Here is a 14,601-nt window from a genome sequence, read left to right on the forward strand (position 1 = left end):
ACTTACAGTACACGTACAATGAATTTTTCAAACCTCACTTCTATTCTTATTATTTGTTCAGAGCCGGTTGAACGATTTATATATTTTTTTGTAAAAACCCGGGCAAAAGGTATCGAATTCTGGGCATTCCATCCTCCATCCAATGACTCTATCAACTACTATAATTTATGCTGCCGTCTATGTTTATTTTACAATTTATTTTTACAACATACACCCACAGAAGTTTCAGTAATTCCTATTGATTATTGTACCCTTTTATATGTCGAGTGAGATTGTTAACTTTCATCTAGATTATTATAAATTTAAGCTACCTTGCATTCCAGATCTGTGTGTTTGTGATTAGTCTATAAGGTCTAGTATTTTTGTTCAATCCGGATGAAATTTTGTTTGGATGCTCTTTGTATTCCAATGAAAATTATTGCCTGCTTAATTTTGTGGACATGTTAGGTATAAAGCAAGCTACGAGGCTTTAACGATAATTATAAAATAGTATATATTTTCCAGAATGATAGAAGTCGGTGCCAAAGAGGGAGCGTGGGTGTTCCTCGCGAATTGCCACTTGTCGCTGAGCTGGATGCCGAAGCTAGATAAAATCGTGGAGACGTTAGGTTCCAGCCGAACTATACACCCCCAATTCAGGTAGCGCGATATCTGTTCGAATGCAAACGCCCCCAGGTCAGGTCGATAATGAAAGGGTTCCGGGTAATTACAGATTGTGGCTTAGTTCGAGCCCAACCCCCGAATTCCCTATATCGATCCTTCAGGCGGGGATAAAGATGACCACGGAACCGCCGAAAGGTCTGAAAGCAAACATGAAGCGTCTTTACGGCTTAATAACCGAGAGCCAATTCGAGCTGTGCCAAGCGAAGGACAAGTACAAGAAGCTTCTGTTCGCTCTGGTATTCTTCCACTCCATTCTCCTGGAACGTAAAAAGTTCCAGCAATTGGGTTGGAACGTCATCTACAGCTTCAACGACTCCGACTTCGTGGTAATTTTTCCGGGAACTATAGTGATTGGGAAGAACGAAAGGGCTGATATTCCAAAATCTATAGTTTCAATCTAAACTATCTTGACGTAAACTTTTCCCTGTTACTGAATCGCACGTTTTCGGAGAAGCCGTGTTTCTTTTTGTATTTAACTTTGTTCGCTAAATTGAATGAAAAATCTCTCGATTTCATCCGCGACGACAGGTGTCCGAGAATCTGCTGCAGGTCTACCTAGACGAATATCCGATCACCCCGTGGGAATCCTTGAAATATCTCATAGCAGGTGTTTGCTACGGTGGTCACGTGACCGACGACTGGGACCGCCGGTTGCTGATGACGTACGTCCAACAATATTTCAACGAAGAGGCCCTGACCGTTCCCCATTATCGTTTATCATCGTTACCTACCTATTACATACCGCGTGACGGCTCCTTAGAGTCCTATCGCGATTTCATCGCCGTGTTGCCTCACATCGACAAACCGGAAGCGTTTGGCCAACACCCAAACGCGGACATCACTTGTCTGATCATGGAGACGAGGAACATGTTCGAAACCCTGATGGGCCTTCAGGTTCAGACCGTCACCAGCGAGGAGGCCAGCAAGGAGGACAAGGTACTACCGATTCGCGATGTTCGTCGACTTAAGAACGTACAAACTGTCCTCGCGTTTCGAAGGTTACCAAGTTGACGGCTGACATACTGTCGAGGATTCCCAACAACATCGATTACGAGACGACGCAAGTGCTGATCGGTCCGAAGAAGTCGCCGTTGGACGTGGTGTTGCTCCAGGAAATACAACGTTACAACGTGCTGCTGCAAAAAACACGCGACAGCTTGGTGGAACTCCAGCAAGCCATTAAAGGCTTGACCCTGATGTCGTCGGACCTGGAGGAGATCTTTACGTGCGTCTACGAGGGACGCGTCCCGTCGATCTGGCTGACCACATACCCGTCCCTGAAACTGCTCGGAGCTTGGACCAGGGATTTGGTCAGCCGGGTGGAACACTTCAATGAATGGGCTGAAACTACTCATCCGCCGTTGCTGTTCTGGCTGGCCGCGTATACATTCCCCACTGGTTTCCTCACCGCAGTATTGCAGACGTCAGCGAGGCTCTGGAACGTCTCTATCGATTCTCTGTCGTGGGAGTTCACCGTTCTTACCTTCGACGAATCGACCATCATCGAGCAACCCGTGGTAACTTTGAACTTGACACGGTAGATTTAAGTTCAACTAACCCTTAAGTGGACTTTCGATCTTGACTGAACCATTTTACTTAATATTGATTTTTACCAAATTGGTGAATGGAAATCAACTTTGAAGCATTTAAAAGACAACGAACTAACGAAGGATTGACACATATTAAACAATTATTAGTTTAAATTGGCGGAAGGCCCCAATAATCCACTCAAGGATTAAAATTGTTAAATTGAGATTGGCTTAGGCCCATTTCCTCCGGGAACAAGTTATTCTAGACTACAATATCAACTTCCAAGGCTCAGCTGCCAAACTCGAACCCGCGGGTGAAGGTTGATAAAACTCTCAGGTTTCGTTTCCACGCTTTAATGTCAATACGAATCGAGCCTGACGTTCGTCCACGAATCGCGGCGTTATTGTCGGTTCGACAAACAACCGGGATCGATCCAATTACCCGTCGTTCACCCTTTAATGCACGCGAGACGAGCTCGGAAAAATAGGGGGGATAAAGAATTCAGCATCGCGATATCACTAGGAAATAGCGTCTAGCTCGCGACCTTCCTAACCCGTGTGTACATCCCATTACAGGATGGCGTGTACATACGCTCCGTCTTTCTGGAAGGCGCTGGTTGGGACAAGAGGAACAGCGTCCTCGTCGAGCCAGCCCCCATGCAACTTGTTTGCGACATGCCGGTGATTCACTTCCGACCCACGGAGCAACTCAAAAAGAGAACAAAAGGTAACAGGGGAAAAATGAGGCTACACGTGTGTAGGGGAAGGGGGGCACGCAACGCGGTAGGGGTAGAGGAAAAAATTGTCAACCGACACGTCAAAGGGGCGCATTTTAATTCGCTCGCGCAGGACTCTACAACAGCCCCTGCTATTATTATCCGCAAAGGAGCGGGGATCAAGGACGACCCTCCTTCGTCGTGGCGGTGGACCTGAACGCCGGCCCGGAAGGATCCGAGTTTTGGGTGAAAAGGGGCACCGCTCTGCTGCTGAGTCTGGCGACTTAGACTAATTGCGTCGTCTGTTACTCCGAGTTTGGTAACGCGACGGCTTTTCGTTTGCTTCCGTTCTCCCGTGTTCTTAACGTTAAGTGTGTAAAAGTTATTACGATATGTACAATAGTTATGGTAAAAAAATGCTTCGTTCTAACATCTAGAAGGTATTTGGAATTTTGATAGAGACGCGTGTAACAAGCCCGCGAGGCACGGAACTAACAACCAATTTGGCACGGCCGCCTCAGAGGAAGAAGACGCTGGATCCGCCGCTTTGATCATCGATGCTTGCCGCTTCTGATCTCTAATGCCTTTCAGACTGTCCGCGACCGTCTCGTTGATCTCGGAAGAGTATGGTAACCACTCGTCGAGCGGCACGCCGGGGGGCGGTTCCAAGCCAGACAGTCTGTCCTTAGTCTGGAACAGGACCTTCATCGCGTTCCCGTTCTTAAGATTATCCGCCAATTCCTTTACCGTGGCGTTCAGTTGCGTCTGGAAACCGATCCAGTCGTTCTTAGTATTATTCTTGCTATTGCTCTCCGCGATCTGATCCCTCAGCGACGCGATTTCGTTCCTCAACTCGGCGAACGACCGGTTAAACAGCCCGTGAATCTCGTCGAAGTCCGTCTTCTCCGTAGCGTTCGCGGCGCTCAACAAACTCATCAGGGTGTCGTTGATTTGTTTCTTGAAAGACACCCACTCGTCCGGGGGGATGACAGGATTGGGCTTCAAGAACTTGGTGTAATCGAATTTGGCGGATTCTTTCTTGAACGCAGCCTTGAGATTCGGTGTCGCCCATTCGGCCTTCGTGTTGGCGATATCGTTCTTCAGTTTCGCGAAATCGTTCGCAACGGAGTCCCTGAACGCGGCCCAGGCTACAGGATCTATGGTCGTTGGCTTTTTGCTTCGAACGTCTTGGATCACTCGTGTCAGGGAGTCGTTGATCTGGCCACGAAACTCCAGCCAGTCTTTGGTCAAGTTGGAGAGCTCGGCGTTGTTCTCGGGAACGGCGGACAATGTGGCAAGCTCCAACGGCGATGGGGTGTTCCTGAACGCTGAGAACGTCTTCGTGATTTCGTCTCTGTAAGTCGCCCACGCTGGATCGCCCGGCGGAGGCATTTTGTCCTTTATTTCCTTCACAGCATCGTTCACTGTCTTGGCAAGGTCAAGATCAGACCCTCCAGTTGCCAGTTCCGTTGGAACGGTGGGCTTCTGGCTGTCTATTTTATCTCGAAGAGCAGAGTATCTATCCTTTATGTCTTTACCGAACATTGCCCAAGCTGGATCGCCTGGCGGCGGCATGTTCTTCCCTATGTCTATGACGGTGTCGTCCAAGGATGTCGTAATGTCGTCTTTGAAATTCTTCCAGTCAAAGGTCGCTGGAATCATCGAGTCCTTGGCGCTCAGCAACAATTTGGGAGCAACTTCTGCCTTCATAGATTTGATTTGACTCTTCAGATCGGCGAATTGATCGATAACATTCTGCTTGAAAGCGATCCACTTCGCAGTTACGGCTGGACCACCATCCATGGTCCCTATGGAGTCGTTCAGAGTCTTCTCCAGGTCGCTCTTAAAACTAATCCAGTCCTGGTACACATTCGCTGGACCCGCTGATCGCAATACGAAGCTATCCGTGTACATGGATGACATCTCCTTTGGTACAGGACTTTCAGCGGGTTTTGGAGGGTGCATATCGGACAATTGGTTCCTGAGATCGGAGAATGTGCTATTTATGTAATTCTTAAACGCTAGCCAGTCTGTGTCCAACGTGGCCGACGATCTTGTGTTGTTTATGTACGTCACGACGTCTCGAATTGTGCTGTTTATGTTGTTCTTAAATTCGGTCCAATTGACTGGCACGAACGTAGCTTTCAGTAGAGGACCGGACGGTTTGGTGTCCCTCCAGGGTTCTAGTGACAACGCTGGTATATCCTCGCAGGTCATCATGGGATTGTTGGAGCCTATGGTGCGCATCACTTGGGCTTGCGTTTGCGTGACCCCATCGGAACAGTCGCAGATCAACCTCGCCAGTGACGTTTTACGCAATTCTCGCAGCTGATCTATAATGGAGGAAAAGCGTTAATGCGTTATTTATTTATAATAATTCTAAAAGCACTGTGACACGCTTGCTAGTGGACTCATCGGTGAGGCATTCTGACTGGTCTTGCCTTAGACGCCGGGATATTGAATATATCACCACAGCTCTACATTTGCAGAATCTGGATCATTCGACTATAATAGCAAAGCTTATCCAGTAGACCTTACAGATAGTTGCGGAAGATAAAAGCAAGATTAAAACGGGACACTTTCTACTACAACTTTTAGTATGAAATTCTTCCTACCTTCGGTGAACGAGTGAGGCCGACCAGGTATCTCGTACCAGAAACGGTCTCCCTTTTGCAAACGGACAAACTGATCCGTGATCAAGCAACTGAAGGTGGGCCCAACTATACCGTCAGCTTTGGGTAGCTCGGCCAGCGCGCCAGTGTACAAATCAATGTCGTGAACGGACTCGTACAGCGTCGATACGTCTCGAAGGGTCTGCGGGTCCAGGTGTCCCTCCAGGTCGGCGAAAGTCTCGGGTCTCCCCAGTCCGCAATGTTCCCGCCATCTTGTGTACCCGGGCAGCCCGTGGTCCCGTCCTCGCTGAATGTTCAACGACACCAAGTCCAATCCGCAGGGGACCGTAGCGTTCGCCATCGGATCCTCGAACAGGTGATTGGTCAACTGCGAAGTGACGTGCGTGGACGTCATTTGAATGACGTTCTCCGTGGCCGAGGTCACGGAACTCTTCACGCCGCCTTCGGAATACAGACTGTACGGATTGAATAGCATTCTGTGGAGCTCCACGTAAGAGGAGCTGCCCTGCAGCTGGTCCGTCACCTTCATCAGTCCAGGCAGCAGAGTGTGAGCAAAGCGGAAAGCAGCTGCCGCAAAGCTGTTGGCTATTGTTGGATCCACGTTCGGTTCGTCCGGATTCTCCGACCACTGTCTGTACCCAGACACCAAGGGCCTCATCTCGCGCAGGCTGGTCTCCTGTTCGCCCAGAACGATCGGTATGAATTCCTGATAGGTGATGTGCTGCAGCTGAGCGACGACTATGCGACGAGACTCCTCGTAGAGCGTCTCGTCGTCCCAAGCTGGATTGATCTTAGCCAGCCGCTCGACGATCCTATTGTGCTGACGCGCCCAGAGGAGGTGCATCGTCGTCAAGTGCAAGTTCTCGTTCGCCCTGGCGTCCCCAGCGGCGAAACAGTACCGGCCTCTCAGCCGTTCACTCTCCCGGTTGCAGCCGTCGTTCGGGTTCGTGCTTCGCGGTAATAGCGTTCGATTGTCCGGGGTCCTTTGCATCCTCAAACGACCGCCCGCCAATTCGCGCAGGTCGCGTGCCGTCGCGACGTCCGACCCGTAAATCGCTGAGCCATCGATAAACGCTGTCACCTGGAAGAGTTGGGATCATCGACCGTTGCTAAAATTGAATCGTCATCTTTTGGATAGCGAAAATTACATAGTCTTTTAACCTATGCCACTATAATGTGAAGATTACGAGAGTTATATCTGTATTCCCTGGCTGCTCAATAACGAGAAGTATAGACCCAGAGTTAGGCACAGGTACTGAGCATGTCTGCCAGAAGTTGGCAAGTGAGACAGCAGAGGGGAATACTTGACTTGATCCATCCAATTTTCGTCGTACGTCACACTATTGTGGTGTTACTACTGCTTGTGGAAAAAAATGGAAAGTCAGGGAAATGGAAGTGTCGGTCGAGCGCTTGCGAGAGAGACAAGAGCGTAACCCTCTGGTGGTGAGTACGGAAGGTGTCGTACAAACGCTAAACTAGAGTGGAGGGATCTAGCCACCAATCAACCCCGCACACCTTTCACTAGCCAACTTCTCGCGAACGCGCAATAATTCGATGGACGATTAATGCAAAATCGTAAAAAGAGGAGAAACGTATTTTTCAGCGTTCTGCCGTTTTACGCGTTCCGATTTCCAACGGTCAAATTACCCATTCGATTCTCTGTTCCCATTGTGCGATCGCCGTTAGCGCGATAACGAATGCGTCGTTATCATCGAAACGCTTCCCCGTCGTCGCGACGATAATGAGCTTAATTAATCGGTTGCGCTGCACGGATCGCGCATTACGTGCATGGCATTTTAAATCATCGCGATAGCAGTTTCATCCGGCGCGTCGAAGCCTCGTTTAATGCGATTGTTCGGCGCGGGTTTGATTATAGGAAAAATCGCGCGTAATGGCAATCGACGTTTCCAAGTGTCAACCGTGTCTTTGTTAGAGACTTTGAAAGAGCCTGTGAGGGTCCTGTGGATGAGGGATGGAAAAGGAAAGGAAAGGGGTGCGTTTGGTCCCTCTTAAGACATCCTAGCAGACCCTGCCTTCTAAAAGTCAAGTGATAGTGGTTCTCACTCAGCATGAGAAACTCTATTTATTGACATATCGACAGCCTTACAGTTTTCTGAGTGAGAACCACTATCTCGCACCGTTCTACATGCGGAACTTTAAACGTTAATAACTTTTTAACGAAGCCTCGAAATCAACAAATTGGTATTCTTGATTTCCGTCATATTTTGGCCTCTAGAATCGCCCATTAAAATTTTTCTGTTTACTAACAATTACCTGATTTAACTGCTGTCTGGGCCCGAGCTTGCACTGAGGCGCAGCAGCGGATCTGACGAACTCCATGCAGGTCCTACCGGCGACGTCGAAGACGGGGTCACCGGCGGCCACAGGAACCGGAAAGCACTCGGGATGGCCGACGGAGGGCGGGCAGCAGGAGATGGAGCTGCCGTTGATGCCCTGGCTGATCGCGGTGGCGGTGATGTCGTGGTCCAGAAACTGCCCGAACACGGCCAACATCACCGTGAAATGGGGATTGCTGCTCGGTGACGGCTTGTGAACCTTCAGACTGACTTCCCTGGCGGAGGGTAGCTCCACCCCCGACAGTGCCTTGCGTGGTGTTTCGACGCCATCGGCGTAACTAGGCGGCAGGACCCTTCTGAACGGCATCATTGTGGCTCCCCACTGCATGGGCCTGTTGCAGCTCCCGTCGAAGCTTCTGTACTTGCTCTGAGCGCAGTTCTGAGCAATCAGCTGCTTGCACGCGCCGAGCGGCACCCAGCCACCGTCGAAGAAGCTCCCAAAAGCCGATGGCGCCGCCAGGATGGTCCTAGAGTTCTCGATCCGCTTGGTCGCGGCCAACTCCGCCACTGCCGCCAGTGTAAGCGTCCTGACGCTCAGGCAGGTACTCACCGCGTAACGATGCCTCGATGCTGGCGACGGGGAGGGCAATGGGGACGCCAATGCGGTCGCGTCGGCGAACAGACGGTCATTCATCGCCTGGCGACCGGCTTCCAACCCCTCTTTATACTCGTCCTCGCTGAGCGTGGACGCAAGGGAGCTCTTGTCCGTGACGAAGATCGAATTGGAGTTGGGCAAGATCCCCGTGTTGCTGAACAACGTGTACGATCCGGATCCTGGAGCGAAGCCTAGCCGTAGGGAACTGGTCAGGTTCGGGGACACCTGGAGTGCTGGCTGTGTGAAATTCGGCGCGGTGTCTATAATATCGTGGGTGACCGAGTAGCTAACTGCAACTACAAGGGCCATGGTGAAGAACGCTCTGGAACAGACGGTGAAGGATAGGGTTAGACGGTTGTGGATCTGAAACACTTTTTTATGTTCGATTCCAGCAGGCACGTTTATACACTCAGGCAGTGGCGTTGCGATCCTTCATTTCGAATGCGACTAAATGTTGCACGTAACGGTTAGAAAACTCAAGGTGATCGTATTTTGATAAAAACACGAACTAGCAGAAAAATAATTGTTGTAAATTTGTAAGAGTTAAATGACTCGCTCTGTATAAACACGAATCACTGAATATAAGTTTAAGGAATCTACGAGCTTTGAGTGTGGGAAGATCTTCTAATAAAATTATAGCGACTCGTAAATAACTGATTTAAATTTTACGTATTGAAAAATATATTAATTTCAGGTATTAGTAGCAATTGTTATTGTAAGATAAAAAATTGGAGAAGTCGAGGAACATTCAAAAATTGGCACACTTGAGGCTAGCAATTCGATCACCTTCTTTTTACGTTACCAAGAAAGTAATTAATTTTTATTTCCCTATATTAATAAAAAAGAATTGGGGAATAAAATTAAATATAAATTGAATGAAAATCGAATATTTAATATACGTGTAATAAAAGTTTCAAGTCGATCGAGTAATCAGCTCATGAATCTATTCGCTTATAAGATAATTGATATTAAATGAAACTCTAAATCTAAGTTATAAAGCCAAAAATAGGTGACCAAGATTTAAAGAAAAATAAATTTAAAGTAACATCAAGAAGGATTCAATTGCAGGAAGATAGATTTATTAGCAATTTCTTAAGAGAATCACGAACGTTTAAATTTATAGAATCTCTCTGTAACCGGTGGAACTGTCGTAACGTTGAGCAACCATACTGTCGCCGTACAATTACGCATGTAATCAAGGTCAACGTCACGTAATCAGCCTACGCGCAAAACATCGCATTCTGCGCGGCTTTATGTGCCACGTAAACGAATTACACGATGTTTTACCCTGCAAATACAATAACGGCACACTGTTGTTCTTAATACCCATCAAACGGTGGCAGAGAAAACCCTGAAACAAACGGAACGTTTAAACTATCTACTCTGATTGCACGATACAGGATGTTCCAGGCAACTGGGTCGAGCCCGAGTAATAATCGTTAATAAAAGAAATAATAATGAGCCTTACATTACGTGTCACCATCTTATAACGATTATAAAAAAACATGAAATGTGATTAGGAATATATGCCAATTCAGGTTCTTTCGAATAATTAATTTTGTATAATAATAGTTTCCATTATTTACTGAAAATAAAAACTTATTTTAAATTTTGCGTAGTTGTTTCGGTTTCTATTTTAATTATTGCATAGCTGAAGATGACCAATGAATACAATTGGCTTGATCGACCAGTTAGACACATTATTTGATAACGGTAAATCTGTACGCGAATATCCTATACTTTTACAGCGTGCGGGTCTGCTTCGGACAACGACCAACCATAACCGCAAGACAGAAACCGCAACGGAACTCGTTATTGCACCGATACGCGTTGCTCTAAACACGATATCTTCGACTAATCCGAAATACCGTTTCTTTAACTCGAAAATAACTCACCTTTGTGTCATCGAGTAGCTTGAAAATAGAAATCAATATAGGTATCGAAGAAGCACATCTCTTCAAGAAGATGTACAACGGATGATAAGATGATATGACTTTTCGATACTCTTTAAGCCTGTTTGAAAAGCAAATGAAAGCAAAAGGACTGTTTATTTAACCCGCATAATTTATTTAAGGACATTAAACACGAAGGACTCCCTTAATAAAACAAAAAACTCCTTTTAACACATTTTAAGAGTTTCTTAAGACGTATTACCCCCTTTTTTAACGTACGACACATATTCACTTATTAAATGTTGCAAATATAAACGTTTGGATGCTCGAGTGGAACTTTCGGACAAGCTGTTTGTTGATAAAAATAAAATATCGGGGGAGGGTGAACGTAAACTGAATGTAAGTTGCGTGATCGGTGGAAGTGACGCGCGCGTGATAGCGGCGGTGCGAACGTCCGTGGTACAATATCAAACCGGAAGCTACCGAAATGCTCTGAAACGAAGACGATAGGAGTTGAAACTCACGTCGCGACGGTGTACGCGAGGCATCGTATCCGTAACCTTTGCCTCCTCCGATGGGAATAAAAAGGATGCCCGTCGTGAACGTAATATGCCCTGGTGGGCTTGTCACTGGTCAACGACGTCGTCTCCGTGGAAGACATTCTTCTTCCTTGCACACGTTCGTGCCGCGACCAGACTGAAACGATCGACAAGCTGGTCGGTGCTCGAGGTGAGCGATGAATTTACGTAAGTATCCGCTTACGGTGGGGAATGGATACACGATGATTTTTGCAGCTACACACGATAGAAATCTTCTAGCTTTATACAAGGTATACCCTGGACAAACGATCGAACTCTGACAGAACAATAGAGTAAAACAGAAACAATATCATAGTTATAAAATGGGTAAGAAGAAATTACAGATTTCATGATATTTTTCTCGATTTCTTGGGAATTTTCAAGATCACTTAGAGTCAATCTTTCTGAATTCATGCGTGGCTGATACGTGGTGCAAACGTAGATTTAAATTAGCTTCCTCTGTAAGAAAATTTTGAAAATGAAGGAACCAATTTTGCTGCGTTTGTATCACGAGAATAAATCAGTTATGAGGATATAATTTTCATACGAGTTTATTTTATCAATGACGACCAGAATATTCAAATAGAAGATTAATTACAAGTGACTATTTTTATCGCAATTTTTAAACGAACGTTAAACTGCTTTGCTCTTAATTTAATATAACATTTTTGTTTCTTCTTTTTTATTCGGAGAACAGACTATCACAGTTTGATGGTTCAACTCGAGACACCCTGTGTGTGAAAACAGAACGTCTTCTACTATAGGATACGTGTTCGCGAAGACGTTCCACGCAAGGATTCTCGAATACCTGAGGTAAAAAGAAGGAATCGATTCTTTTTACCAAGCTTTGATCTAACCTTTCTGTGAAAATTAAGTTATTTTGTCTTTTCTTACTAGTATAAAGATACTGGCTCTAGAAATTGAAAATTCGTAAGTCTCGGATTTTTCTTGTCTCTAAAATAGTTACTACTTTCGATGACAGTGTGTCAATGGTTACTTTTCACCCCGATCGCTCAAATTTTCATCGAAAAGAAAATATGAGAATTAATATTATTTACGATCTTCGTCGAATGATTCTATCAGCATTATTTATGGATATTGTTTGTTTTAAAAGACTCCTTTCTCTTGCATCGTGCCTGGAACGCAGTACACCTCGTGTAATTATATAAACACGCTTAATTCTAGACGTAAATTTTTAATGCACTCGAGGTGAGCTGTCGACACACGGGTGTTAAACGGATTAGAGCATCTTGGAAAAAGTAGTCGCAGTAAACATTATTTAATCGCCAACTTAAACACGTTAATGTGCAATATCAGATTATATTTAAATCAAACGGGAATGGATTTTTTAAGGCAAATTTATATCCATCACTCAGGGGTAGATCTTGAAACACACCCGTACAAATTGAAATTCTAATGATTCAACAATTATCGACGAAATAATAGATCTTTTTACCAATGTGGATGGGCCTTGCTCGTATTCACCACTGCCATCGATAATTAAATAAATGAACGAACGTGCAATTAAATTTCACGAAAATTTTTAGCAAAATGAAAGACTTAAATTGCGTTTAAAAAATTTGAATAATTAAATTACTTCACTATGGGCCCTTTTTCCAGGAAGCTTTTCAATTATCCCCCGAAGAAAAGCAGTGAACTCACATTAATGTACCACAGATGCAGCACTGAAATTGCCTGATCCTCGACTTTCTGGTCCTCATGAGGCCCGCGAATTCCACGTAATCCGGCGGGTCCATGGGCCTCGTGAGCGACGTCCTCTCCGTGACGCGCCTGCCTCCGTACATGATACGCGTTCGAACGACGAAACCTCACTGAACTGTAAAAGAAAACGAGAGCAAACGATCGTCAAACTATATCGACGATCGGCGAACAACTTAACTGCGCTAGATTGTCTCCAATGCCGGAGACATCGATGCTGGCCCAGACGCGGGGCCAGTCTCGAGCTGAAATGTCGAGTTCGTCTGTATTTGATTAGTCGAACGCTTCGATGATTCATTGGGCGAATATAGTTCAAATACCATTCGAATACTGTCTAGCTTCAATAACTCGGAACTTCATCTATTTGAAGTTGACTCGAATTTAAATAAATTAATTTCTACAACTCGAAATTTGCTTCTCTCTTAGATTCATATTGGTATCGCCTCGTCTACGTATTCAGTGGTTTCAATAATTACTTATATGGAAATATCTTTCGTTATACCTTTTCAAATATTCAAATTTTATTTTTAACGTTCGAATATTAAATTGTTCGAGTAGTACCGAATCCCTTAAAATTCTTCGACCAGTCGCGACTCGGTTCACAATGGCGGGAACCGAGCCGAATCGGACGAAACTTCCGGTCCCGTGTGTGCTCAACACCAGTAGCCACCCTTTGTGTCGGTGGTTACAAAAGACAAACGTATTACAAAAAGAAGTTGCCTGTGCCTTTTGTACTATGTTGTACAGTAGTATTATGTTGTCTTTTATTACGCGGAGGCACAGATCGCGTCGACAAACTATTGCATTTATTGTTTACGATGATCTCAGCGCATTGTGCGATAAGATTTCCAAATTTTAAAATCGTGACAATCTTACGAAACGTTTTGCGCCAGTGTATACTTGGTCTCACGATTCAAGGTGTCTTGGGATTGTTCGAATTTCGTAAAACCTTGAAGTACCTTGACGAGTCACCATCGCAATTTCAGTCACCATCACCTACACAGTAGCAAATCGTCGACTGGTTCGCGTTATATAAGAAGAATCGAGGATCAATGATCGAGAATGAAACACGAGTCCGCCTTTCCTGGCGTTTTTATTCTGCGGTACCAACGGGGACGGGATCGAGAAGCTTTGGACGATTACAAAAGATCATCGACAGTTCTGAGACGGATAGACACCGCCGCGACTGCTCACGCACGAAGAGCGCCAATCGAATCGGAGCAACGAACTCGATACGTCGACGATAAGCGATATGGAAACTCGATACACCGATAACAGTTTTTCCAATATTCGCGAATTAATCGTATTTAATTAGCCTGTATTTATGAGCAATATGACTCGCGATATTATATTTAATCGAACATACTTAAAGATCCGGTCAATTTGATGCTTAAAAATTAAATAATTTTCCTACGGCAGTTTTACGTATTTCTAAGGTATTGAAATATATAAAAAGGACACTCGTAAACATTGAACGAACTTATTGAAAATATGCAAAATGGAACACTTTCAAAAACTTGAACATCAGAAATGAAAACATGGACGACTTACCTTGATACGTTACGTTTTTTTCATAAACTCGTTTATCAAGCATCGTTAACAACAGGTTTCTCAAACCGTACACATTTATTTCTACACATTTTTAAGCAACGCGTACCGTTTCGAAAAGAAATATTAATTTGTATGATTTTATTAATATTTGTAATACAACTTTCCAAATAGAATGCCTGTACAAAGTTACTTAGCCAAAATTATTCACGCCACTGTGTAAAAAGCAACGACGAGCACCGATCACGATCGTTCCGTCGCTGGCTGCGGAGACGAGTTACAGGTTCCGTCGTGAAAACGTCACTGTCCAAGCACGGGGTCGACGTTCAGCTGGTCGTACGTTGGCCGTTTTCATCTTGTAATGTAGATGC

The 14,601-nt window shown here is 45.3% G+C and overlaps 2 protein-coding genes across 7 annotated transcripts in view; one reads left to right on the top strand and one right to left on the bottom strand.

Moving 5' to 3' along the window:
- Positions 1-3,196, top strand: part of Kl-2 (dynein heavy chain 2, axonemal kl-2) — a 47,799-nt gene extending 44,603 nt beyond the window's left edge. Inside the window, exons 58-64 of the mRNA XM_076776330.1 lie at positions 505-639; positions 713-989; positions 1,192-1,599; positions 1,662-2,177; positions 2,567-2,572; positions 2,769-2,919; positions 3,042-3,196. Of these exons, the coding sequence (XP_076632445.1) occupies positions 505-639; positions 713-989; positions 1,192-1,599; positions 1,662-2,177; positions 2,567-2,572; positions 2,769-2,919; positions 3,042-3,196 (1,648 nt within the window). The remainder of the gene's footprint in view (positions 1-504; positions 640-712; positions 990-1,191; positions 1,600-1,661; positions 2,178-2,566; positions 2,573-2,768; positions 2,920-3,041) is intronic.
- Positions 338-14,341, bottom strand: LOC143347150 (uncharacterized). Of its 6 annotated transcripts, none has more exons than XM_076776080.1 (5): positions 14,234-14,341; positions 12,626-12,800; positions 7,816-8,815; positions 5,524-6,622; positions 338-5,241 (listed from the first exon to the last, which is right to left on the bottom strand). In XM_076776080.1, exons 2-5 carry the CDS (start codon positions 12,766-12,768, stop codon positions 3,335-3,337), a joined length of 4,149 nt encoding a protein of 1,382 aa, XP_076632195.1. In that variant the 5' UTR covers positions 12,769-12,800; positions 14,234-14,341; the 3' UTR covers positions 338-3,334. The 6 variants fall into 6 exon arrangements, with proteins under 6 accessions (XP_076632195.1, XP_076632197.1, XP_076632196.1 ...); XM_076776082.1 differs by having other exon boundaries at positions 14,227-14,326; XM_076776081.1 differs by lacking the exon at positions 14,234-14,341 and adding an exon at positions 13,559-13,668.
- Positions 14,342-14,601: the final 260 nt, after the last annotated feature.

This window comes from Colletes latitarsis, chromosome 10 (genome assembly GCF_051014445.1).
Source record: "Colletes latitarsis isolate SP2378_abdomen chromosome 10, iyColLati1, whole genome shotgun sequence".
Classification (NCBI taxonomy): Eukaryota; Metazoa; Arthropoda; class Insecta; order Hymenoptera; family Colletidae; genus Colletes; species Colletes latitarsis.

What these genes read in the sequence shown, in the direction of transcription:
- LOC143347150 (XM_076776079.1), bottom strand. Translation starts at nt 11,046, where the DNA reads ATGTCTTCCACGGAGACGACGTCGTTGACCAGTGACAAGCCCACCAGG. An exon ending in CCAGACAGCAGTTAAATCAG is followed by an intron (nt 6,623 to 7,815) that starts GTAATTGTTAGT and finishes CAACTCTTCCAG; the next exon opens with GTGACAGCGTTTATCGATGG. An exon ending in GCCTCACTCGTTCACCGAAG is followed by an intron (nt 5,242 to 5,523) that starts GTAGGAAGAATT and finishes CCTCCATTATAG; the next exon opens with ATCAGCTGCGAGAATTGCGT.